The sequence below is a fragment of the Mustela putorius genome, unplaced genomic scaffold (genome assembly GCF_011764305.1).
Source record: "Mustela putorius furo isolate JIRA1106 unplaced genomic scaffold, ASM1176430v1.1 tig00000129_pilon_pilon_pilon, whole genome shotgun sequence".
Classification (NCBI taxonomy): domain Eukaryota; kingdom Metazoa; phylum Chordata; class Mammalia; order Carnivora; family Mustelidae; genus Mustela; species Mustela putorius.
This window is the reverse complement of record NW_025421290.1, coordinates 32,695,396-32,720,590: the sequence shown is the minus strand read 5'-3', so window position 1 is coordinate 32,720,590 and position 25,195 is coordinate 32,695,396. Positions and strand designations below refer to the sequence as shown.

Here is a 25,195-nt window from a genome sequence, read left to right as displayed (position 1 = left end):
GAATGGAACCCTCATGAAAAAAGGATCCATTGTTTAACTCAGGAAAAATAAAAAATAAAAGAAGAAAAAGATGAAACATTCAGAGAAGAATGAAGTGAAAAATAGCCAGTTGTGCCTTGACAATCTCTTTTTAAATAATCTGGAGTGGGGGCACCTGGGTGGCTCAGTCAGTTAAGCGTCTGACCTGGTTTTGGCTCAGGTCATGATCTCAGGGTCATGAGATCAAGCCCTGCACTGCGCCCCCACACTCAGAGCAGAGTTGGCTTCAGGTTCTCTCTCCCTCCCCCTCTGCAACACCCCCACAGCTTGCTCACTGGCTAAAATAAAGGAATATCTTTTAAAATAATAATAATAACAACAATTCAAATGGGGGGTGTGGGACAAGGAATTATAAGCCCAGGCTCTGCTTCTAATACTTAGGCCTTGGCTTTTTCCACCATAAAATGAAGACATTTTACTTAGTAATCTCTTAAATTTCTTCTAACTGTAAAGGTCTGTGATAGTTAAAGAATCCAAACCAATCATTATGAGCCTAGACCAAATACAAAAGCATCTATTTCCAGAAAGCTTCAGGAATAATGACAATGAACACTTGAAAGGGCACGGCACACCAGCCTTTGTGGTCCGGGCACTTAATGTTCTCTAGTATTTTGTTGTGCTCGAATTAACATTTCATTACCTGAAAAAAGCAAAGCTCATAATTCTCTGAAGCTTGACCTCGCTGGGTGTCAGTGATTTGCACAAGAGCTTTAGTGAGCAATTTCTAATTCCTTTCAATCAGTGATGTTTATCACTCACCAGGGAAGCTACTTAAAGTGAGAGATAACATCCTTCACGGGTAGAATTTAATGACATGTGTTTATTTTATTTTATTTTTAAAGATTTTATTCATTTATTTGACAGAGATCACAAGTAGGCAGAGAGGCAGGCAGAGAGAGAGGAAGGAAAGCAGGCTCCCTGCTGAGCAGAGAGCCTGATGAGGGGCAATGACATATGTCTAAAATATTCCATAAAACAACTCAAAAGTAACACCTGATAAACTCATTTCTATTTTTCTAAGTTCTCTTTCTAAACAGGTATACCTGGGACCAAGGTGTCTGGAGGCAAGCTTTTCTTCTTTTCGGAGATCAGAAGCCAGAGTATTGTGCAGATGCAACAGGACAAAGGGAGATGGACCTAAGAACATCCACTGGACACCTCCTTAGTTCCAGACATTTGTGCTGGAGACCAGACTGCTGGACAATCCAAGAATGAAAATATTACTGTTGCCCTCAAGGACCTGACTTTGGTCAGGATATGAAAGAACCATGCAACCAAAATATTAGAGGTGGGACAGGGACCATGACCTTCAATAAAGCTCCAGGAAGAACTCCCTCCTTACAGCTCACTGGGGAATGCCCAGTCTTTAGGACCACAGGAGGCACAAAGTAAGGACTTGGCATGAGAAAACCTCACTTGAATTTCATCTTAAACAATAGGTAGGGCTTCATCACAAAAGGAGTTATTCAGGGTAAAAAGCAAGAGTAAGTAGAGACTTAGAAATGGAACATTTTGAAGCGTGATGGAAGAAACAGTATAACTGGGATTCCATCCATTCTAAATACTAAATGTCTTTAGAATCTGTTCAGTTTCCTGTAACCTAACCCAGTCCACTAGTCCAGGCCACCATATATGTTGTCTGGATTATGGCAGTATGTTAACCCTACCAGTAATACAACCAATAACTACCAGGCTTTCCAAGGAGCAATGAAATAAGTGATCCTTTGTGATAGGTGTCCCAACCCTAACATACTGTGGAAACACCTGTGATTTCTGTGACATGGCCAGTATTGCTAATACCACTGGGGTTTGTTGCCTGCATCCACGATTGGTGGAAATGCTTGTGTCACTAACCTCCCTAGAGGAGAGAGACAATAAAGACCTATCATCCAAACTCATGGACCCTCTGTATTCTACATGGCTGCAAATACCCAGTTTTGATCGCCAGTTTGGAACTGAAAGGACACATCTTAAACTCTGCCCTAAAGGACTGGGTGAGTTACAGAGAGCTGACAAGCCTGGGTGTCAATCCCAATTTTGTCACTTAACTAATGTGTGGTCTGGACATTGCTGTCCTCATCATAAGACCAAAAAGAACGCCACAAGGTAATCAATAAAAAGCATTTCAGCTGTCATCTCCTCTTTAGGACTAGTACTTCAGCAATTCTACAAGGGACCTGCAGAATCTCTGGCTGGAGGCCACAGGTTTTTAATTAAGTGGTCCCATGATATTTAGTTTAGATTCTATTTAGAACGTAGCAACTTTTTTTTTTTAAGAGCAAGTAGGAGTGGGGGTGAGGGGCAGAGGGACATGGAAAAGCATACTCCCCACTAAGCCAAGAGCCTGGACCCCAGGATCATGCCCTGAGCTCAAGGCAGACACTTAACTGACTGAACCACCCAGGCACCCCTGGAACACAACATCTAATTTTTTTTCCTAAGATTTTATTTATTTATTTGACAGAGAGAGACACAGCAAGAGAGAACACAAGCAGGGGGAGTAGGAGAGGGAGAAGCAGGCTTTCCGCTGAGCAGGGAGCCTGATGCGGACCCTATCCCAGGACCCTGGGATTGTCACTTGAGCCGAAGGCAAATGCTTAACTGACTTATCCACCCAGGTACCCCTAGAACACAACATCCTAAACTCTGCCTCTCTTTCTCAGATTTTGCTTCTCACAGCAAGAGCCACAAGAAACCATTTCGCTACTACAGAAAAGCCTTCCCCATCTCACCATCTTTCCAGTGTCCGAGGAAAGGGACATGCAGAAAGTATAAGGTAGGTGAGGATCTGAGACTCCCAACTTAGGGAGCAGCCCCCCCGATACCCACACACATCCATATACATCAGTTTGTTTTTTTTTAAAAACGCTCAAAAGGTTATAATAATCCTCCAAAACAACGCAGAAAAAACTAAATGAATGGAGACTACTGGAGAGTTGCCTAACATTTGTGAAGATGGGAAAAGAGGTGTCCTTCCACACTCGATGCTCCTGTTTGTTCGCTTTTAATTCCTTCCCATCAGGAAGCCACATTTCAATCGGCAGACACACTTAGGCCTCAGTAACTGCAGAACAGGTTTGGAAAGAAGGGTCTTGTCCACTGTATCACTTCAATGTGCCAGCAGCATGCTGGGAGTATGAAATGAACATGAGGTGCTTCCTGCTTCCAAGAAGGTCTCGGTCGAGTGGGACCCCTAAACAAGTCATGGCTGTCCAAAGGGAATGAGCGCATAAGGCAGGTTTGTACTTAGCTCCCCGGGAACGCGCAGGAGGCGGCAGCAGGAGCGCTTCCCACGGCTCACTGAGTCATCAACGGTGCCTTTCACGGTACCAGGCACCAGGCAGGTGAGCCAGGAAGAGAGAGCTGGGCTGAAGCCCAACACTCGTTGTATGGCTTTAGCCAAACCATTTAATCTCCTTAGCTATTGTTTCTGCATCCATAAAGTAGGGCAGCAATATCTACTTTTTTTAAATTGTGAAGATTAAATGAGATGAAGTGTGTGTATGTGTGTAGCACATTCCTGCCACATAATAGTTATTCTATAAATAGAAACTCTTTTTAAAATTATGTATGATAGGGACCTGGGTGGCTCAGTCAGTTAATCATCTGCCTCCGGGTCAGGTAATGATCCCAGAGTCCTGGGATGGAGCCCCGTGTTGGGCTCCCACCTCCGCGGGGAATCTGCTTCTCCCTCTGCCTCTGCTCCTCCCCTCTGTCCTTGCTCTCCCTCTCTCAAAATAAATAAATAAAATCTTTTTAAAAAATTACGTATGAAAATCTTTTTTATTTTAAATTATCTTAGAGAGAGACGAGCATAAGCAGGAGGCAGGTACAGAGGGAGAAGGATAGGCAAAGACTCTCAAAGCAGGCTGAGTGTGGAGCCCGACTCAGGGCTTGATCTCATGACCTTGAGATCACAACCAGAGACAAAACAGTCCAACATTTCGCCAACTGAACTACCCAGGTGCCCCTGTATGAAAACCCTTTTAATGGCAAAAAGTCTGCTTGCAGATTATCGGTTTCTTGTAGGAGTCCTGAGATACCACATAACTTACTCATTTTTGTATCTCTAACAACTGGTAAAATACCAGTTTCACTCAATAAATATTTGTGTTTCTGAGAAAACTCTGAAGCTCTCTGGAGAAACTTTCAAAGAAACCAGTCATTAGAGGGGTTTCTTTTTGTTTTTCTTCACCGATTAAAATCCAAAATGCACAACTTAATGGAGACAAGAAAGCTAGGATCCTGGGGCACTCTAAGTACAGAAATGAGGCCAAATTTATATATAAATGAGAGAGAAAAAAGATCTAATTTAAAAAAAAAAAATTCTACTCTTCTTTGATTTTGAGGAGGAGACTACTATTCAGGAAGACTCTGAATATTGCTGAAATTTGTAGCTAGGCAAAAGAATTTTAAAAACAAATTAACTGGGGCGCCCGGGGGGCTCAGTGGGTTGGGCCACTGCCTTTGGCTCAGGTCATGATCTCAGGGTCCTGGGATCGAGTCCCGCATCGGGCTCTCTGCTCAGCAGGGAGCCTGCTTCCTCCTCTCTCTCTCTGCCTGCCTCTCTTCCTACTTGTGATCTCTCTCTGTCAAATAAATAAATAAAATCTTAAAAAAAAAATAAATTTAAATAAATTTAAAAAAAAACAAATTAACTTCATTTTTGTCTTCCAAGAAAATATATTCAAGGTAAAAAAAAAAAAGTCATGAAATACGAATGTGTCTTGAGAACTGGAACCCCCCCTAGGACCCCATCATGCACAATGATAATTACTGTTTACTGGGAATTCCTGTCTAGTGCTCCACCAACTACAGTGGGACTAGAAAAAAACCGACAACAGAGGAAAATGTCACATCTTATAAGGAGTTACACAGCCCTGATGAGGTTCTCCCACCAACCTTAACTAACAATGACCAGAGAAACTTCCTGAGCATCTAAAAAGTTCTTGTCACAAAAAACAGAGGTCTCAAGTTCTTAGTTTTCTACCTAGTATAAACACTTGTTTCTGAGTAAAAAAAAGAGTCCAAACCCCTGGGGATATCCTACTGCTCTGGGAGAATTCCACTGTGATCAGATCAGTGCAAATGAAACAAGAACATATGATCCACATTTATTTTAAAACCCACCAGCATTAAGTACAAAGAAAGTCTGGCAAAATGTAGTCTTGCGTCTGCTGAACCTAGAATTTTTTAAAAAGGCCAAGAGGTATAGCAGAGCCTGAGACACAGCAGGGCTAACTTTGTAAATGTGGACCAATTCATTTAAATATTTTTTTCTGGTTTCTCAACACTTTAGTAGTGGCAAGAATCTCCAAGTCAAGATTAGCCAATGTATGTTTGGGCTTCGGAACACTGAGATCTGACCAGGGACTCAGTCTGGGCTCGTGGACAGCTAAATGGATTTTCGTAGGTACATAAATATATGTGTGTACCGGTACACATAGAAATTATGGGCCTATATGGATACATATAAATTACACATATACACACCTACATACAATTTCAGAACTTTTGAAAGTCTTTAATAATCTAACACTCGCTATGAATCTCCAACAGAGGGGGCCCAGCATGACCTGATATACGGGCCCCTGGCATCTTGGTTTTTCTTGAGCTGCCACATGGGATACCTTTGGCAGGGAATACTGGACTCTTAAACTCAAACAGGACGCGGATGTCTGGGATGCTGATGACTCCCCACCTGCAGTCTCACTCCCTTCATTCAAGGATCCATTCAACGGACAATGATTAAACACCTGCTATGAGCTTTATCCAGGCCTGATGCAAACTGAGCGTTCTCATCCTATCCTTGAACTCTCCCCTTCTTTTGTGAGTAAAAGAAAACGAAAATGGAACCCACCACTTAACAGGAGAATGTGCTCCTGCAGACATTTCTGTGTTTTCTCTTTCCTGCTTGCCATGGACTTCCAAAGGCTTATTTTTATTCCCCCGACACTCTTCCTGTTTATCGTCCCATGTGAAACTATTGGTGTTTCAGAGGGAGGCTGCCTGGTGAAGATGACAGGGTATGCCTGTCATCCAGGGCAAGGGGGGCCCCCGGGGAGGCAGGGGGAGAGAGAGGAAACAAGTGTTAGTAAAGTTCTTGCCTGTTCCCAGTTCTCCCGCAATGTGCCCTGAAGAGCTAAATCCCAGGGCAAATATCCACATGCTCTCCAGCTCTGCCCCGTATCCTTCGATATAACCAAGGTGAGGGGATTTGTTTGCCTTCCTCCTCCTAATTACCCCCCCCACCCCTTGGTGAGAAAACGAGAAGAGAGTGCAGGTTGATCACAGAGTCTTGCCCTCCCACAAGTATGCCTGGGATCGGGATTGCCAACCCCCTGCAGAAACCCTGAGGCCAACGACAGGGAGGAGTCCTAGGCTTGGGTCAGCCCAGCACAGAGCAGTGGGGCCAAGGTAAACAGGCTGGGCCTGGGCCCCCAGAACCCTCTGCACACAGGAGATGAATCACAGAGCTTCTGGCCCAGCTGCAGGCTCGCACAGCGGGCTGCCAGGGAAAGCCCAGGCCAGCTGGGCCCAGGCCGCTCCTGGTGTAGGCTGCAGGTCTTCCCGCTCTGTGCCTCCCGCTGCCATGTTAAAAGCACGGGGCAGGGGGCAAACACCAAAAGTCTCCCCAAGACAGCTGCTCCCCAGGACCCCCAAGCCCTCGGTTTGGAAAGCAACTTCCCACAGCCTCTCTCTACACGTCCCCCTGGCTCACTTCTGAAGACTTCTCAGGGGTCATCCCACCACACGTATGGTTTGCTGGCCTCTTTGAGGCAGTAATTATCCTTATTTCCCATGTCAAAGGGAAATGAGGCTCAGAGCTGTGAAATTAAGATTTTTTAAAAATCCCTGCTGCCCTCTGCACTGCGTGAAGCAGCTGCACACACGGCCTGTTGCCCAGCCTGGCCAGGGACGCTCGGCCCCACTTCCCAGGTGAGGAATGGCAGCTCCGGGGAGAGGACGGGCCCAGAGACACACACAGAGCACAATCTGCTCCCTACCCTCCCGAGGATTTAGTTTACCTTCACTGGACCATCCAGCCTCCCAGGAGACCCTTCCACGAGGTTGGCCACTGGCACAGGCCTGGTGACCCCCAGGGGTGGACAGGTAGTCCCATGACTGGAGGGCTTTCCAGAGCTTTCAATATCTCAGATGAAAGCATTTATAAATTCCCTGCTACTAAAGTAGAAAGATAAATGCCACAGGGTTAGAAGTATCTGGTCATTCTCCTAAACCTTGTTGTTCCTTATCCAGGATGAGTTAAAGGCTTTTCAAAGCCGAAGTCCACCCTGACTACACAGGTCCGGGCATTCAGAAAGGATCCAGGGGTTTCTCTACCTGGGGCTGCATCCAGACACTCTCCACACAGTGGAGTGGAGTGCCTGGGCCACTCACCTCACTGCCTCTCATTTTTCCAGGGCCCCAAGGCATGCTGCTTGCCCCCTCCGGGCCTGGAAGAGTGGGTAGAGGTGAGGAGATGGAGGCATTCCCCTGGGCCTGGCCCTGGGCTGATCACTAAATAATGAGATTTGTTTTCCAGCATCCAGAAGCTTGTTTACATAACACAATACTATGGACACACAGCAGTTATCTAGAAGCACTCATATCTGTTAAGGAAACATGAACTTCTTCCTCAGACTACACCTATTATACATCTTATTTAAAAACCTTTTGATTCTATTTATGTCAAAAAGAGACCCCATGGTTGGGGCGCCTGAGTAGCTCAGTCAGTTAAGCGTCTGCCAGTTGGTTTTGGCTCAGGTCATGATCTCATGGGTTGTGAGATCAAGCCCCGCATGGGGCTCCAGGCTCAGCAAGGAGTCTGCTTGAAGATTCTCTCCCTCTGCCCCTCCCCCGACTCATGTGTGCACACGCGCTCTTTCAAATAAATAAATCTTCAAAAAAATTTTTTTTTCTTAAATAAACCTCATGGCAAAATAAGTGTATCTGTTCAGAGGGTCTGGAAGGTAACAAGGCAAAATGATAAACATGATGACTCCTGGGTACCGCCAGGCTTGGGAATCATGGTAAAAGACTTTGGAACTTTGGTTGAAATCCAGGTTCATCCATTTCTTATTGGTATTATCTCGGATAAGCTTCTTACTTTCTAGACTCGGGATCAACTAGGAAATGGGGAGAGAGCTCTCCGCCTTGCAGGACTGCTGTCCAGGCCTGAGATGGCACACATCATATTCCAGCACACAGCACAGACTCAGGAAGGGCTGGCTATGATCTATCATTACGTCTGCAAAAAAGGAAGGTTGCCAAAAGGCCATACCACTAGCCTTCCGTAGCTATAGAAACTGTCTCCTGCTGAAGGAGAGAGCTAACAGTATCACTCCTCATTGTATAGTCCGAGTTTTGCCTTTGCTTCTCCAGGGTGACCCTAGACTACCCTAGACTACCTTGAGCTCCTGGTGGAGACCAAAGTGTGTTGGCTTTTCTGCATTTGCTTCACGCGTGCCCTCATCCTAAATCCATTCTCCCCCTCTTCTCCAGCAGCTCTAGGGCCCGTGGGCTGACCTCTGAGGGCTTGCCTCAGCAGGGCCCTGTGCCCTCTGATTTCCAGCTGGGATCTGCCAGGGGGAAGCACCAGCACAAGATCTGGGCATTTATTCCTCCCTCCCTCCCCACTCCACCAAATATGGGGCAGTGGCTCCGTCTTTCCTATAGTCCCTCCTCCGTGATTCTAGCTCCGGCTGCCTCTGTAAGCAGTCCTCTCATTAAACCCTTGTCAGATAAAACTTGTTTGAAGATGCCATCTGTCTCCTGCCAGGACCTCGACCAAAATAATGAGGGAAGAGGTTCTCTCGGGGGAACTGTAATACTGTTAAATTGACATCAGAAAAGGGAGATTCTGAAAATAATTATAAGCTTTGGAGACAGATTAACCATGTCCAGGTCAGAGAAGGACTCTGATTTCCATCACTAGAACCTCTAGGAATTGAAGCCATTTTCATCTAAGTAGATAGGTCACTGGGAAAAAAACAGCCTGAGCCTAGAGATCCTGACTTTTCTACAGTGGAGAGCTTACCTCCCCCTTTCTGAAGCAGTAAGAATCCCGGGGCAGGAGAGAGAAGAAACCAGCTACATAGACTGTCTCATTTGGATCTGACAACAACAACTTGGTAAGCATGACTATTATCTCCACTTTTCAGGGGAGGAATGGAGTCATAAAGATATTAATGATCTTGCCCAAGGTCACACTGCTGGTAAATGGAAGGAGGAGGATCTGAGCTGTCTAACCCCGGTCTGCATGCTGCTGACCCGTGTGTTATACGCGCCCCCCATGGGAAGGCCGGGAAAGGGAGCTGAGAGCGAGAAGCGAAGGCAGGCGGGGGACCGGGGATGGGGGTATACAGCCTCTTCCTAACTGCCTCGGCTTCTGATGGCACCTTCCCATCATGCAAGGTCCCCCACAGTCAAGATGGGGTTGTAGGGACATATATCAGGCCCTGACTGAGATCATCAGCCGCAGAGATTAACCAGAATGGAGAGTGTATGTAAACAAAATACTCCAAGGGACTGTGGCTTGTAAAGAGAGACTGTGATAAACTAGGATTCTTCGCAGTATTATCAAATAACAACCCAAATCCTGCCTGAACCTTTAGTCTGCAAGAAATCTCTCTCTCTATGCGTAGACCCCTGTAATAACACACAGCCTAAGGACAAATGTTGCCCAAATTTGAAAAACGATCCAGAGACAAATGCCTAAACAACATTTTTGAGAGAGAAAAACAAATACTGTTGGACACACCTGGCAAATTCATCCACAGAGAAATTATCGGCAACTCTATCACTTTTAAAGGAAAATAATCCCTTGGGCCAAATAATACACCAAGAACATGCTACATCTATCCAATGCCATCGTCCTAAATCTAACCCAAGTACCGTGCTTGTTAACAGGCTCCTATTCCACCTGCAAAGCAAGGCGGCGTCCTTCTCTCATTTACCAGAAATCTAATAAATGAGACCACGGTATATGACAGACTCACGGACAACAGAATAATTATCACCGTAACATGATTCGTAGTCTGCACACAGTGGCCGAGTCCTGACTCTCATTCTGCTTCCCATAACATCTGCTTTTTCTCTGCGCTAATCTATCTCCCTCTTGCTGAAAAGGGAAGGTGTACAGGTGAGTGGATGAAAGATTCAGCCTTGGGCCTATTACCTATCGTTCAGTCATCCAAGGAGAAAATCAGTCGACAAGGAACAGTATTTGTACTGAATAGTAGAAAACAGCACGTTAAGATGTAATGTCAAATGGTTTCCTAGTATTAACATCTTGCCAACCAATCAGCCAGTCTGTATACACGTTTTTTCCTAATGCAATCTTGAACCACTCTGTATTCTAGCTTTTTAACGGGATGACAGCTGCACGGAACTCATTATGCAAACAAAGCTGGCTGCAGAGATTTTAAGAGCAGCAAAAGGTCACCAAAAGTGATCTGCACCCCTGGGGATAAAAATATATTATATGTTTATAAAAAATTAAAAATTTAAAAAAAAAAAAGCGATCTACAAAGCCCTCCGGGCTCCGTCTTACCAGTTGAGCCAGCCTGAGAAGCTTTGCCACTCATCTGCTCCTCAGCACTGATGAGCTGCAGGTCTGTGTATGAGGGATCAAAACTGGGGCTACTGGTGTCTTCAGAATGTGTGGTCCAGCTGCTCTCAGAGGTCAGAGGGCATCTCCTCAGGGAGTCGAAGGAAGGGCACGTCCAGCAGGGCATGGTCAGTGGCAGGGCTGGGGGACAGACCAAATGCAAAAGTAAGCAGTATAAATAGGTGTGCTCTGTTGATCTTTCATGCTTGTCTTACCTTGATGGTGCTTGGATCCTGTGAAATATTAACAGCCATACAAGGCAAGGAAATGATATTAACATCACTTATGATAGACAGGGGAAAATGACTGACTGAGAGCTCACCGTCAGTCAGTATCAAAACCAATACCATGAAGAAGGGAGTCTCCTGACTCTCAGATCGAAGAAAATCTTGCTAATGAAAAGCAGTGATTTCCAGCTCTAATTCTATTTCTAAACTGCGATTTCCGCTTCATCCAAACCAAAGCTTCACGAGTCCTACTGTTTCCCCCTTACCCTGCCTCCATTTTTTAGGGGCATGGCAACAATCTCAGGAAAACTCACCCAATTACACTGCAAAATCAGAGCTAGGTTACATCACGGGATAAGAGAAGATAGGTGAATATGGATGTATTTGCCTCAGAATGGGATACGGCCCTGCTTGAGGCTGACTGTAACCGGACAGTCTGCAGACCGTACAGATACCACGTGAGCTCTCCCGGGGCTGCTGATCGGTAATAGAACAGACAAGAACTTCCAGGATGCACAGGGCTTGACTTTCTCTCCTGAACGCCGAGCACCAAACCGAGACTTTCAAAACCGCTTTGGAAAGTTTCTTTTTTTAAAATGAAATTTTCGAACGTTCTTCATTTGTCTTCAGTACATAACCTACCACATGGTTTCTCCAAGGTGTTCCATGAGGATCTTCTCGCAAATTTATTAATAAGTACTACAAACAAGGGCCGAAAGGAGTGTGGACAGGGGAGGAAAAACAAAAGAGAAGGAAATCGCATTTCTTGGGTCCTCACGAAATGTCAGGCACTTTTACAAATATTACCTCATTTCATTACCAGTTCTGAGAGACAGGCACTGGTGTTATTTGACACAAGGGAAAACTGACTCGAGAGGTTAAACGACTTGTTCAACAAGGGACAGTTCTCTGGGGTGCCTGCGTAGCTCAGTCGGTTGAGTGTCCAATTTCTGCTCAGGTTATGATCTCAGGGTCATGATATCGAGCCCTGTGCTGGGCTCTGTGCTCAGCACAGAGTCTGCTTTCCTCCTCCCTCTACTTCTCCCCCTTCTCTCAAAAATAAATAAAATAGAATCTTAAAAAAAAAGGTGGGGGGGGGGGTAGTTCTCCTAGCTGGAGAATCAAAATTATAGTGTTGGCTTCAGAGAAATACGGGTTAAGATAAAATGGAGAAAAATGAATAAACAGCAATTTATGGGACATGTGGAACAAATATGAAACCACAGAGAATTTTCATTTAGTATTCTCTTACACATTTGTAAGACATATAGGTCTTCTCTGTCTGGAGTAGTCATGGCTCACTTTGCTTTTACTTTAAAAACATTACCCTCTCAGGCCCCTGGGTGGCTCAGTCAATTAAGCATCTGCCTTCAACTGAGGTCACAATCCCGAGGGTCCTGGAATGGAGTCCTGCATTGGGCTCCCTGCTTAGCAGGAAGTCTGCTTTTCCCTCTGCCCCTTCCCTCTGCTTGTGATCTCTAATAAATAAAATCTTCTAAAAATAAATAAATATGGACCACATCTTCCTTATCCATTTGTCCATTGAAGGGCATCTTGGTTCTTTCCACAGTTTGGCGACCGTGGCCATTGCTGCTATAAACATTGGGATACAGATGGCCCTTCTTTTCACTACATCTGTATCTTTGGGGTAAATACCCTGCAATGGCAGGGTCATAGAGAAGTTCTATTTTTAATTTCTTGAGGAATCTCCACACTGTTTTCCAAAGTGGCTGCACCAATTTGCATTCCCACCAACAGTGTAAGAGGGTTCCCCTTTCTCCACATCCTCTCCAACACATGTTGTTTCCTGTCTTGCTGATTTTGGCCAGTCTAACTGGTGTAAGGTGGTATCTCAATGTGGTTTTAATTTGAATCTCCCTGATGGCTAGTGATGATGAACATTTTTTCATGTGCCTGATAGCCATTTGTATGTCTTCATTGGAGAAGTGTCTGTTCATATCTTCTGCCCATTTTTTAATATGATTGTCTGTTTTGTGTGTGTTGAGTTTGAGAAGTTCTTTATAGATACTGATAAGGAAGATGTGGTCCATATACACTATAGAGTATTATGCCTCCATCAGAAAGGATGAATACCCAACTTTTGTAGCAACGTGGACAGGACTGGAAGAGATTATGCTGAGTGAAATAAGTCAAGCAGAAAGAGTCAATTATCATATGGTTTCACTTATTTGTGGAGCATAACAAATAGCATGGAGGACAAGGGGAGACGGAGAGAAGAAGGGAGTTGAGGGAAATTGGAAGGGGAGGTGAACCATGAGAGACTATGGACTCTGAAAAACAACCTGAGGGTTTTGAAGGGGCGGGGGGTGGGAGGTTGGGGTACCAGGTAGTGGGTATTAGAGAGGGCATGGATTGCATGGAGCACTGGGTGTGGTGCAAAAACAATGAATACTGTTACGCTGAAAAGAAATTTAAAAAAATAAAAATAAATAAATAAATAAATAAAATAAAATGTTGCCCTCTCAGTAAGGTATTCCTGAGCTGGTCTCTCCAAAGACACAAAGTCCCTTCTCTCCTTCATCTCTCCTTAGCATGATCACCATCTAATGTACTACATATCCAGTGTCTTCCCCACTAACATTTAAGCTCCTTGGTGGGAAGCCAGGAATTTTGGTCCATTTTGTTTACTTCTGTACCCCCATTCCTAGAATAATGTCTGGTGTGAATAGGTACTCAATGAATATTGGTTATGTCAACAGAAGCACCAGAAATCACTCCTAACAGTCTATGGTAAGTACAGACTCTTAAAACTAAACTTGTACCTATAAAACTCGAAAGGCTAAGGAAGTAAAAATAAACCACCAAAAAGCCAAAAGCAAAGCTGAACTTGTAAAGACTTTTTATAGAACTTCTATTTCCTACAGTATAATGGATTAGACACTTTAAGCTATTGGGGAAACAAAATTAAAATATTAGGAAAATGTAGTAACATTATTTGAAATACATTATAGCATGAGCAAGAAAGCAAAGAATTGTCAGAGGCCAAGTTCAAGTTAGAACCCAGAATGGTAAACAGCACACAACCTGATTTTCATACCCTGAGGCTTGTAAACAAACCAGAGAGACTCTTGAGGTTTTTTTTTTCCTTTTCTTTTTTTTAAATGTCTTGTGAGAAAGCAAAAGGAGGAAAAACTTAGGGCTAACTCAAGATGGGAAATCTAACAAAAGATGTGATGCATGAAGCTTGAATTCCCAAAGGGATCTGTTCAAGGGTAAATTAGGAATAAGTTCCACCCCCAAGCTAAGGATAGCAAACACAATGGTCTGTCTTAAGACTGGGTACAAGGTAGAGAAAAGAAACCTCCTGAGAATTTATAACTATAAACTGTCCCACAAAGGGGCTTGTAGCTAAAACTACTTGTGTGGTCTGAAAACCTTCCAGTTTGAGAACACAGTTGAAGTATTTGCAGGTTGGTAGTGGCCTCAGGCACCTGGGAAAAGCAAATACTAATCCTTTCTGGAGGAAGATATTTCAAAGCCAGTCTTCCCAGACAGAGTGTTCCTCAGTTTCACATGGAAAAATCAAATAATAAATAAATCAAATAAATAAATAAATAAATAATAAAAATAAGCAAATCACAAAATATATAAGAAATCAAGTTACCATAAACACAAACCAGAGAGCCTGTAATGTGTGGGGGCGGGGTGGGAGTGGGGCGGGCGGGGGGCGGGGGATAGCAAACAGAATCAGACCTGTGAAGAATTCAGATCTAGAATTATTAAGCAAGAAATGTAAGTATATTTACTACATTTAAGGAAACAAGAAAAGAAGAAATGAAAATGAAAATATTAGAAAAGGACACACAGAACTGAAAATGAGCTTCTGGAGAAGAAAAATACTACTGTAAATACAAAATTGTCTAGACAGCATAGAAAGGCAGAGAGGGAAACATGAAAGACAGATTAAAACACACGAGAGCAGTGCCTCACTGGTTCCGTCCATGGAGTGTGAGACTCTTGATCTCAGAGTTTGAGATCCCATGTTTGAGTGTAGAACTTAGTTAAAATTAAAATATTTAAAACACATGGGAGAGAAAATGGGAAGGTCTTGTAGTTATCTGTAGAACCTGAGCTCCTAAGGAGAAGAGTGAGAGAATGAGAGGCAATATTAAAAAAAAAAAAAAAACAAAAAAACATTACTGAGAATTTCCCAGAATTTATGAAAGATTTTATTTGTCATATTAGAAATTCCATGGTATCTCAAGATATGTAACCAAAAACAAGTGTACAAGTGGACATCAAAACCATACAAGACCAAAGACAAAGAGAGATCTTAAATAAGATTACTTTCAGAGGAATTATGATTAGACTGACTACCACCTTTACACCAAGGCAAGCTAAAGCACACTTCAATGAGCTGACAGAAAATAAGTGTCAAGTAAAATTATATACTCAGTGAGGAGATATTCAGAGGTCAAGGGAATAATAACAATAATCTAAACAAACAAAAACCACAATTAATCTAAAAGAAGGAAAGATGAGAAAAAGAAGCATGATACCACAAAAATAAACTATATCAGTGCTTTATAATAAACATAAAAGGACTAAAATTGCCAGCTAAAAAAAAAAAAAAAAGACTATCAAGTTGAAAAAAAAAAACAAATGAAATCCAATGTGCTGTTCACAAAAGACACATCTAAAATACAAAGATTTGTCAATGATGAAAGTAAAGGGATGAGGAAATCAAACAGGACAATATATTAAAATATTATATATGCCACATATATAATACATATGAACATATAAGATAATATATTAATGGAAAGAACCTGATACATTGTAGCCTATAGACTTTAAAGTAAAAAGCAATACTAGAAAGGGTCACAATAAAATTATATGTTTTAACTCATCAGAAATATAGTAATTCTAAATTGGTATATATTTAATAACTGAGTCTCAAAATTATTAATACAAAACTGACAGAACTGCAGAAAGCAAGAAATGTCCATCATCATAATGGGAGATTTTTAAATACACCTCTCTCAGTAACTGATAGACCAAGCAGACAGAAAAATCAGCAAGGAAACAGAAGATATAAACAACAAAATGAGCAAACTGATCTAATGGTCATACAAAGATCAACAGATGAAGAATACATAATCCTCATAACCCACATCTAGAACTCTTACAGCAGTGACCACGTGCTATGACATAAAGCAGATTTTAACACATAACAAAAACGGGTATCAGACCATGAACACTGATCACAATACAATTTAGTCTCTAGTTATCCAAACCACTTATCTAGATACAACTAGCATCTATTTATCTAAACTAGATAGAAGACAATTTGAAAAATTCAGAAACTAAGAAACATACTTTCAAATGATTTGTTGGTCAAAGAAGAAATATTAATGAATATTAGCAAACACTCAGAACCAAACAATAATGAGAACAGTATGTGTTAAAACTTTAAGAATGAGGGGCGCCTGGGTGGCTCAGTGGGTTAAGCCGCTGCCTTCGGCTCAGGTCATGATCTCGGGGTCCTGGGATCGAGTCCCGCATCGGGCTCTCTGCTCAGCGGGGAGCCTGCTTCCTCCTCTCTCTCTCTCTCTGCCTGCCTCTCTGCCTACTTGTGATCTCTCTCTGTCAAATAAATAAATAAAATCTTTAAAAAAAAAAAAAAACTTTAAGAATGCAAGTAAGCAGTACTATCAGGAACAGTTGTATTGCTTATATTTAAAAGAACTGAAATGTAATACAATAAGCTTCCAACTTATCTAGTTACAAAAGGAACGGGGGGCGCCTGGGTGGCTCAGTCATTAAGGGTCTGCCTTCGGCTCAGGTCATGATCTCAGGATCCTTGGATTAAGCTCCGAGTCGGGCTCCCTGCTCAGCAAAGAGCCTGCTTCTCCCTTTCCTCCTCCCCCTGCTTGTGTTCCCTTTCTCACTGCCTCTGTCAGATAAATAAATAAAATCTTTAAAAACAACAACAAAAACAAAAAGGAGCTGCAAAATAAAATAAAGATTTCTAAGAAAGATTTTATTTCCAGGAAATGAAAAATTATTTCTTAGAAAGGAAATAATAAACATAAAAGCATAAGTTATTGAAACTAAAAAATACATAGATTAAAAAGTTCTTTAAGAAGATTATGTAAAAAGAATTGAAAAACTGTCAAGAAAAATCTAAAAAAAAGAGGGCCCAAATAACCTTAAGAATGAAAAAAGACACATGATTACAAATGCTATATACATTTAGAAGGCAATGAGGAGAAATAATGAATGTGTTTACACCAATACATTTGGAAAAAAGATAACACTGTAGAAGTTCCAGGAATTTATAACTTCAAAACTGATTCAAAAAGAAAGTTAGAAACCTGACTTGTCCAATAATCATCAAATAAAGTTAAGCAATCCTTAAACTTTCATAAGAAAATGTCAGGCAGATGGTTTTACTGAAAAGTTATGTCAAGAGTTTTTTATTTTTATATTTTAAATTTTTTTATTTTTTATTATTTATGTTAGTCACCATACAGTACATCATTAGTTTTTGATGAAGTGTTCCATGATTCATTGTCTACGTATAACACCCAGTGCTCCAGGCAATATGTGCCCTCCTCAATACCCATCACTGGGCTCACTCATTTCCCCCCACAAAACCGTCAGTTTGATTCCCGGAGCCCATAGTCTCTCATGGTTCATCTCCTCCTCTGATTTATCTCCCCCCCTTCATTTTCCCCTTCCTTCTCCTAATATCCTCCATGCAAATAAGTGAAACCATATGATAATTGCCTTTCCCTGCTTGACTTATTTCAAACTTTAAAGAAAAAAATTTCAATCTTTCAGAGTACAAAAAAGAGAGACCACTCATCAACTCATATTATGAGGTTAGCATTTCCTGACATCAAAACCTGACAATGTGTATCTGATTAATACTTATATTCTCTAAAATGAGAATGACAGGCCAACCTCAATCAGGACATAGATACAAGAATCCCAAATAAATTATTATCAAAGAGAATTCAGAGATTGAGGAAAAGGAGAACTACATCATGACTAAATTGGATTTATCCAATGAATGCAAGGTTGGTTTAACACTTTCTCAATTTTTTTTTCATTACTGCCCCACTGACACATTTTTTCCCCAACCATCCTCTCCCTTGAAGTCCCTCTTCCCCAGTAGAATATTATGACCAGGAAATTGATATTAATACAATCTACCAATCTCACTCACATTTCCCCAGTTTTACATGTACTCAGGTATGTATTTACTTCTACGTCGTGTTATCGGTGTGTGGGTTGTATGTCTACAATCACAATCCAGATGCAGAACAGTGCCATCACCACAAGAATACTGACCTTTTATTCATTTCTACTTCTTCCCCTCATGCCCTGTTCCTAACCTAGGGCAACCACTAATTTGTTTTTCATTTCTATAATTTTGTCATTTCAAGAATGCTATATAAATGGAATCATGCAGTATGTGACCTTTTAGGATTGGCTGTTATTATTCATCAAAAATCTCGGAAATTCACTCAAGGTGTTGAATGTCTCCATACTTCATTCCTTTTGATTGCTGAATAGTGTTCCACAGTATGGACTAACCACAGTTTAACCATTCACCTCTGATAGAACACAGAGTTTCTGGCTCTTGGGTATTATGAATAAAGGTGCTTTGAATATTCATGTATGGTTTTTGTATAGGTTTTTGTATGAACCTAGGTTCCCATTTCTCTGGGATAAATGCCACAGAGTACAACTGCTAGGTCATACAATGGATCATTCATGTATTGCTGATGAGAATACAAACCATAAAAATGACTTTGGAAAAGAGTTTGACAGTTCCTTATAAAACTAAACATGCAATTCATTTCTCTGCTTCTTTACTAGCATTTAGCATTACCACTGTTTTTATTTTAAGTCATCTAATATATGTGTGATAACTCATTCTATTTGCATTTCCATATTGATAATGATATTGAACATATTTCCAGGTGCTGATTTGCCATCCGTATATCCTTGTCAGTGAAACATATGTTTATGTCTGTTGCCCATTTTCTAATTAGATTGCTTCGTTTTTTTCATTGTTGAGTTTTGAGGCTTCTTTATACATTCTAGACACTAGTACTTCATCAGATATGTGATTTTCAAGTATCTTCTCCCAGTGGATAGCTTCCTTCTTTATCCTCTCAACAGGGTCTTTTATAAAGCAAAGTTTTAATTTTGATGAGCTCCAGTTTATCAATTCCCTTTTAAATTTTAATAAGACAGATATATTGTATATCTATCATGTACTATATATGTAACTATGCTGTACACATAAAAAGAATAAGATTTCTTTGCCTCAGGGGCACCTGGGTGGCTCAGTGGGTTGAGCCTCTGCCTTCAGCTCAGCTCACAATCTCAGGTTCCTGGGATGGAGCCCCGCATTGGGCTCTCTGCTCGGCGGGAAGTCTGCTTCTCCTCCCTCTCACCTACTTGTAATCGCTGTCAAATAAATAAGTAAAATCTTTTAAAAAAATTAAATATTTCTTTGCCTCCCCAAACTATTTTTAGCCCCATTAGAGGTAATATTACCTGTTGATAACATGTGAATTAACATTACTAAATCAATTAACATAATTCACTATAGTAATACATTAAAAGAGTAAAAAACCCATATTGTCATTATAATACACACAGAGAAGGCACTGAATAAATTTTAGTATTATTTATGGTAGTAATTTTTGGCAGACTAGAAAGAGACGAAGTTCCCTAAACCTAGCAGAGCTAACCCCAAAACCCTATCCAAACAATGTGCACTGCTGGAGAGTGTTCCCTTGGAGATCTTGATCAAGATGATGGGTGGCCGCTTCTCCCACTTCTATTCAACAACCTATTTGTGGTCAGAACCTACACAATAAGGCAGGAAATAAAAAGGAATGAAAAAAAGCCAAGCCTATTCTTTGCAGATGATATTTTTGGATATAGAAAATAACCAGGAAGCCCTAATAAATTGCCAAATTAACAATTTTAGCACAGTACTTGTGCTTTTTAAAATAAATATATAAAATAATTGCATTTCTGAAAATAAGAAATATATAGAAAATTAAACTTGAAACAAGACAGCATTTATAATAGTAACAAAAATATCAAGTATATATAGTAATAAATCTAATAAAAGATGCTCAAGTTCTCAGAGGAGATACTTCTAAAGTCTATTAACAGATTGTACAGAAGATCTGAATAAGTGGAGATATATAATTAGGGTTTAAGAAAATGTTTGGGAAAATTGGACGGCCACATGCAGAAGAATGAAATTGCACCATTTCCTTATACCACACACAAAAATAGACTCAAATGGATGAAAGACCTAAATAGGAGACAGGAATCCAACAAAATACTTGAGGAGAAGACGGGCAGCAACCTCTTAGACCTCGGCCGCAGCACCTTCTTCCTAGAAACATCGCCAAAGTGAGGGAAGCAAGAGCAAAACTGAACTATTGGGACTTTATCAAGATACAAAGCTTTAGCACAGGAAAGTCAATAAAACCAAAAGACAACTGACAGAATGGGAAAAGATATTTGCAAATGACATATCAGATAAAGGCTGGTATCCAAAATCCATAAAAAACTTCTCATACTCAACATCCAAAGAATAATCCAATCAAGAAATGGGCAGAAGACATGAACTAACATTTCTGCAAAAAAAGGCATCCAAATGGCCAACAGACATATGAAAAAGTGAACATCACTCGGCATCAGGGAAATACAAATCAAAACCACAGTGAGATACCACGGAAATACAAATCAAAACCACAATGAGAGGGGCGCCTGGGTGGCTCAGTGGGTTAAGCCGCTGCCTTCAGCTCAGGTCATGATCTCAGGGTCCTGGGATCGAGTCCCCCATCGGGCTCTCTGCTCGGCAGGGAACCTGCTTCCCTCTCTCTCTCTCTGCCTGCCTCTCCATCTACTTGTGATTTCTCTCTGTCATATAAATAAAATCTTTAAAAAAAAAAAAAACCACAATGAGATACCACCTCAGACCAGTCAGAATGGCTAAAATTAATAAGCCAGGAAACAACAGATGTTGGCGAGGATGCAGAGAAAGGGAAATCCTCCTACGTTGTTGGTGGGAATGCAAGCTGGTGCAGCCACTCCAGAAAACAGTATGAAGGTTCTTCAAAAAGTTGAAAATAGAGCTAACCTATGACCCAGCAATTGCACTACTGGGTATTTACCCTAAAGATACAAATGTAGTTCCCCAAAGCGGCATGTGCACCCCAGTGTTTATAGCAGCAATTTCCATAATAGCTAAACTATGGAAAGAGCCTAGATGTCCATCAACAGATGAATGGATAAAGAAAATGTGGTATATACATATATACAATGGAATATTATGAAGTCATCAAAAATGAAATCTTGCCATTTGCAACAACATGGATGGAACCGGAGGGTATTATTCTAAGCAAAATAAGTCAATCAGAGAAAGATAAATATCATATTATCTCACTGATATGAGGAATTTGAGAAACAAGACTGAAGATCATAGGGAAAGGGAGGGAAAGATGAAACAAGATGAAACCGGAGAGGGAGACAAACCCTAAGAGACTCTAAATCTCAGGAAATGAACTAAGGGTTGCTGGAGTGGAGGGGGGTAGGAGGGTGACAGACCCTGGGGAGGGAATATGTTGTGGTGAGTGCTGTGAACTGTGTAAGACTGATGAATCACAGACCTGTACCCCTGAAACAAATAATACACTATATGTTAGTAAAAAATAAAAATTAAAAAAAAAATTAGGGTTTAAGAAAGTTAATATTGTAAAGATGTTCATTCTCCCCAAATTAATCAATAGATTTACTGCATTCTCAATAAAAATTTTTGCATATTTTTCCTATTGGTAAGCAGAATCACACTGTTTAGATATAAACGAGGTAGAATTTTAATAGTATATATTAAAAATGAACAAAATAACAGAAATAATAGTAAAATACTATATAGAAAAAAAATTAAATTAGATTCTTACTTCACACCAAATGGAAAAATCAATTGTAGGTGGATTGAATATCAAAGCATAAAAGGCTCCATAAGATAAATTTTAGGGGCACCTGGCTGGCACAGCTGGTTGAGGTCCAACTCTTGATTTCGGCTCAGGTCATGATCCCAAGATCATGAAATCAAGCCCTGTGTTGGCTCCAAGTTTGGTGCAGAGTTTGCTTGAGACTCTCTCTCCCTCTCCCCCATGTTCATGTATATTCTCTCTCTCTCTCAAATAAACACATAAATCTTTTTAGTCATTAGAGAGAGAGAAAGAGAGAGAGACAGAGAGAGCACAAGCAGGGGGAGCAGTAGGCAGAGGGAGAGGGAGAAGCAGACTCCCTGCTGAGCTGAGAGCCCGACGTGGGGCCCAATCCCAGGATCCTGACATCATGATCTAAGCAGAAGGCAGATGCTTAACTCAGGCAGATGCCTGAGTCAGCCAGGTGCTCCGAAATACATAAATCAAGAAAGAAAGAAAGGGAGATAGAGAGAGAGGAAGGAAGGAAGGAAGGAAGGAAAGAATATTTTAGAAGACATATACCTAAATATGCTCATGACTTCAGGGTAGGGAAAGATTTCCTTTACCAAGACACAGAAAACACTAAGCATAAAAAGAAACAAATTTCATATTATTAAAATTAAAAATTTCTTTTTATAAAAGGAACCAGATCTTAAAAAAAAAAAAAAAGGGGGGGGGTGCCTGGGTGGCTCAGTGGTTAAATCCTCTGCCTTCAGCTCAGGTCATGATCTCAAGGTCCTGGGATCAAGCCCCACATCAGGCTCTCTGCTCAGCGGGGAACCTGCCTCCTCCTCTCTCTCCGCCTGCATCTCTGCCTACTTGTGATCTCTGCCTGTCAAATAAATAAATAAAATCTTTAAAAAAAAAAAAAAAGGAACCAGAAAGAGAGTAAAAAGACCATCGACTTTATCCTACACCCATGTATAGGAGATACTGTCATATATCACATCCACAAGGAACTCTTAGAAATCAGAAAGAAAAAGGGAAAGACCCCAGCAAGAATACACCTGAATAGGACTTTTATGAAAGAAAAAAAAAATTCAAATGGCAAAAGGGGGGGGGGGCAGCTCAATCTCATCAATAATCTAGAAAATGCAAATTAAAACCACACAAAACACCATTACTCTTCCCCTTCCCTTTCCCCATGCCTCAGCATGACTAAATAGAAAAATATAAAGAAAAGAAAGAAAAATATGACAATCTTAAGTGTAGACAAAGAAGTAGTGACACAACATCTTTTATACATGGGTGACAGGTAAACTGAAACTGCCTGAGAAAATGGGCTGGTGTGATCTGATAAAGCTGAGGATAAACTCTCTATGGCCCCACAGGTCCCCTCTGACTCTTAGGCGAGAGAACAGCTTACACTTGGTCACCAGGCTGTGTGTTTAGATGCTCACAGGGGAAAAAGAAAAAAAAAAAAGAATGCTCATAGAAACACATTCCTAAATGCCAAAAAGTAGAAACAAGACAAATACCCAACAGTAATACAATAGATAACTGAATCGTGCTGTATTAGTTTGATGGAATCCACAGCAATAAAAACTAAAGGATCGTTTATAGCTGCAGGTGACCTGGAACAATGTCATAAATACTGTGTTAAAGGACCAAGGTACAAAATAATGCATTCAGTATTATTCCATTCACAGAGTTCAAAAAGAAGCGAAATTAAATTATATCATTCTTGATGCCTGTGTCGGCAGGGAAACTTTTAAGAAAAATAATATAGTTTCTATCACAAACCCCAGGAAGGCGGTGATACAGGAGGGAGGGATGGGATATCTGATGCGATCCGTAGGGAAGCTCGGGGACTTCTGGGTGATGACAATATTCTATTTAGTAAACTGGGTGATGGGGTTGTACTGTTGTTCTTTATAATTTAACAAACACTTTAAATATATTCCTTTATATTTATTCAGTAGTTAAATAAAGCTTATTAAAGCCACATCTCAAATGACTCTACTACTGAGAAAGAACGCTATTTGAATTGTTAGTATTTTCACACTGGTGTTTTACATTTGTTGGATAAAATTTCAGGATTTCCCTGAAAAAGCAACCAGAAATAATGCAGCTGGGAGAGTCGAAGTCCCAACATCTCGAAACACTGCTCTCATTTATCTATCAGCTTAGAAACCTTAGATGAGGGACGCCTGGGTGGCTCAGTCTGTTAAGCAATTGCCTTTGGCTCAGGTCATGATCCTGGGGTCCTGGGATGAAGGTCTCCCTCTGCTTATGTGCTCTAATAAACAAAAATTTTAAAAAGATCTTTAAAAGGAAAGGAAAGGAATCTTAGCTGAATCACTTTATTTAGGTTCTAAAGTGAACGTGCTCAGGCCACAAGATGAGTTGAATTGAGAGCTGGAGCCTACTTTTCTCCCAGGGGCCAGGCCTTTGACCCCTGGGCCAGAGGACAGCGGACTGCTGTCGTCACAGCTCTTCACACACCAGGGCTCATCCAGCCAGCAAAAAATAAAGTGAGGGGCACCTGGGTGGCTCAGTGGGTTAAGCCTCTGCCTTGGGCTCGGGTCATGATTTCAGGGTCCTGGGATGGAGCCCTGCATCGGGCTCTCTGCTCAGCAGGGAGCCTGCTTCCCCCTCTCTCTCTCTGCCTGCCTGCCTACTTGTGATATGTCTGTCAAATTAAAAAAAAAAAAAAAAAAAAAAAAAAAAAGAATAAAGTGAAACAAGATAGAAATCTGCTACTCCTCCTTTCCTAAGAGCTTAGGTATAAGGACCCAGGACCCAGACTGCCTGTCTAGTTCTACGCCCGGTCTCGCAGCCTGAGGCGAGTTAATCTATCTGTTCTGCTGTAAAGTTCTCACCTGCAAATACAGGGCTGAAAACTGTATCCACTTCACAGGGCGATTAGGTGAATACTGGCAAAGCACTTGGAAAAGTGCTTGCACAAAAGAGCCACTGAAAAAGGGTCTGGAGGTAATAACCTCCAGACCTAACCTTATGTCCAAATCCACTTGAAATCTCCACTTAGGTCTCCAGCCTTAACCCATCTGAAACGAAGCCCCCGTTCGCCCCCCACACCAGCTCCTTCACCCTGCCAGGTGCTCAGAACAAACCCGCCGAGCCACCCTTGATTCTTCTCACATTCAGCCCGTCACAACTTCTGTTAGTCCTCCCTTCAAAATACATCTGGAATCCAATCACTTCCCACCATCTCCAAGCTCCACCCTGACCCAAGACAGGTGTGTGAATATGTGACGTCTTCTCTAGCACAGCTCCATCCCCCAACATTCTTTCTCATCTAACCTCACCCTTAAGTACTCCCTCGGGCCTAAGGTCCTCAGTGGCACAGGAGAAAT

General features: G+C 41.5%; 1 protein-coding gene across 5 annotated transcripts in view; it reads right to left on the bottom strand.

Moving 5' to 3' along the window:
• STON2 (stonin 2) overlaps positions 1-25,195 on the bottom strand; it is a 156,273-nt gene that overhangs the window by 84,879 nt on the left and 46,199 nt on the right. For 4 of the 5 annotated variants that reach the window (XM_045071675.1, XM_045071677.1, XM_013057971.2 and 1 more), the window contains one exon: positions 10,595-10,792. The exons of the other annotated variant lie outside the window; for it this stretch is intronic. In XM_045071675.1, coding sequence (XP_044927610.1) covers positions 10,595-10,792 — 198 coding nt within the window. The remainder of the gene's footprint in view (positions 1-10,594; positions 10,793-25,195) is intronic. 5 annotated transcript variants of the gene reach the window in all.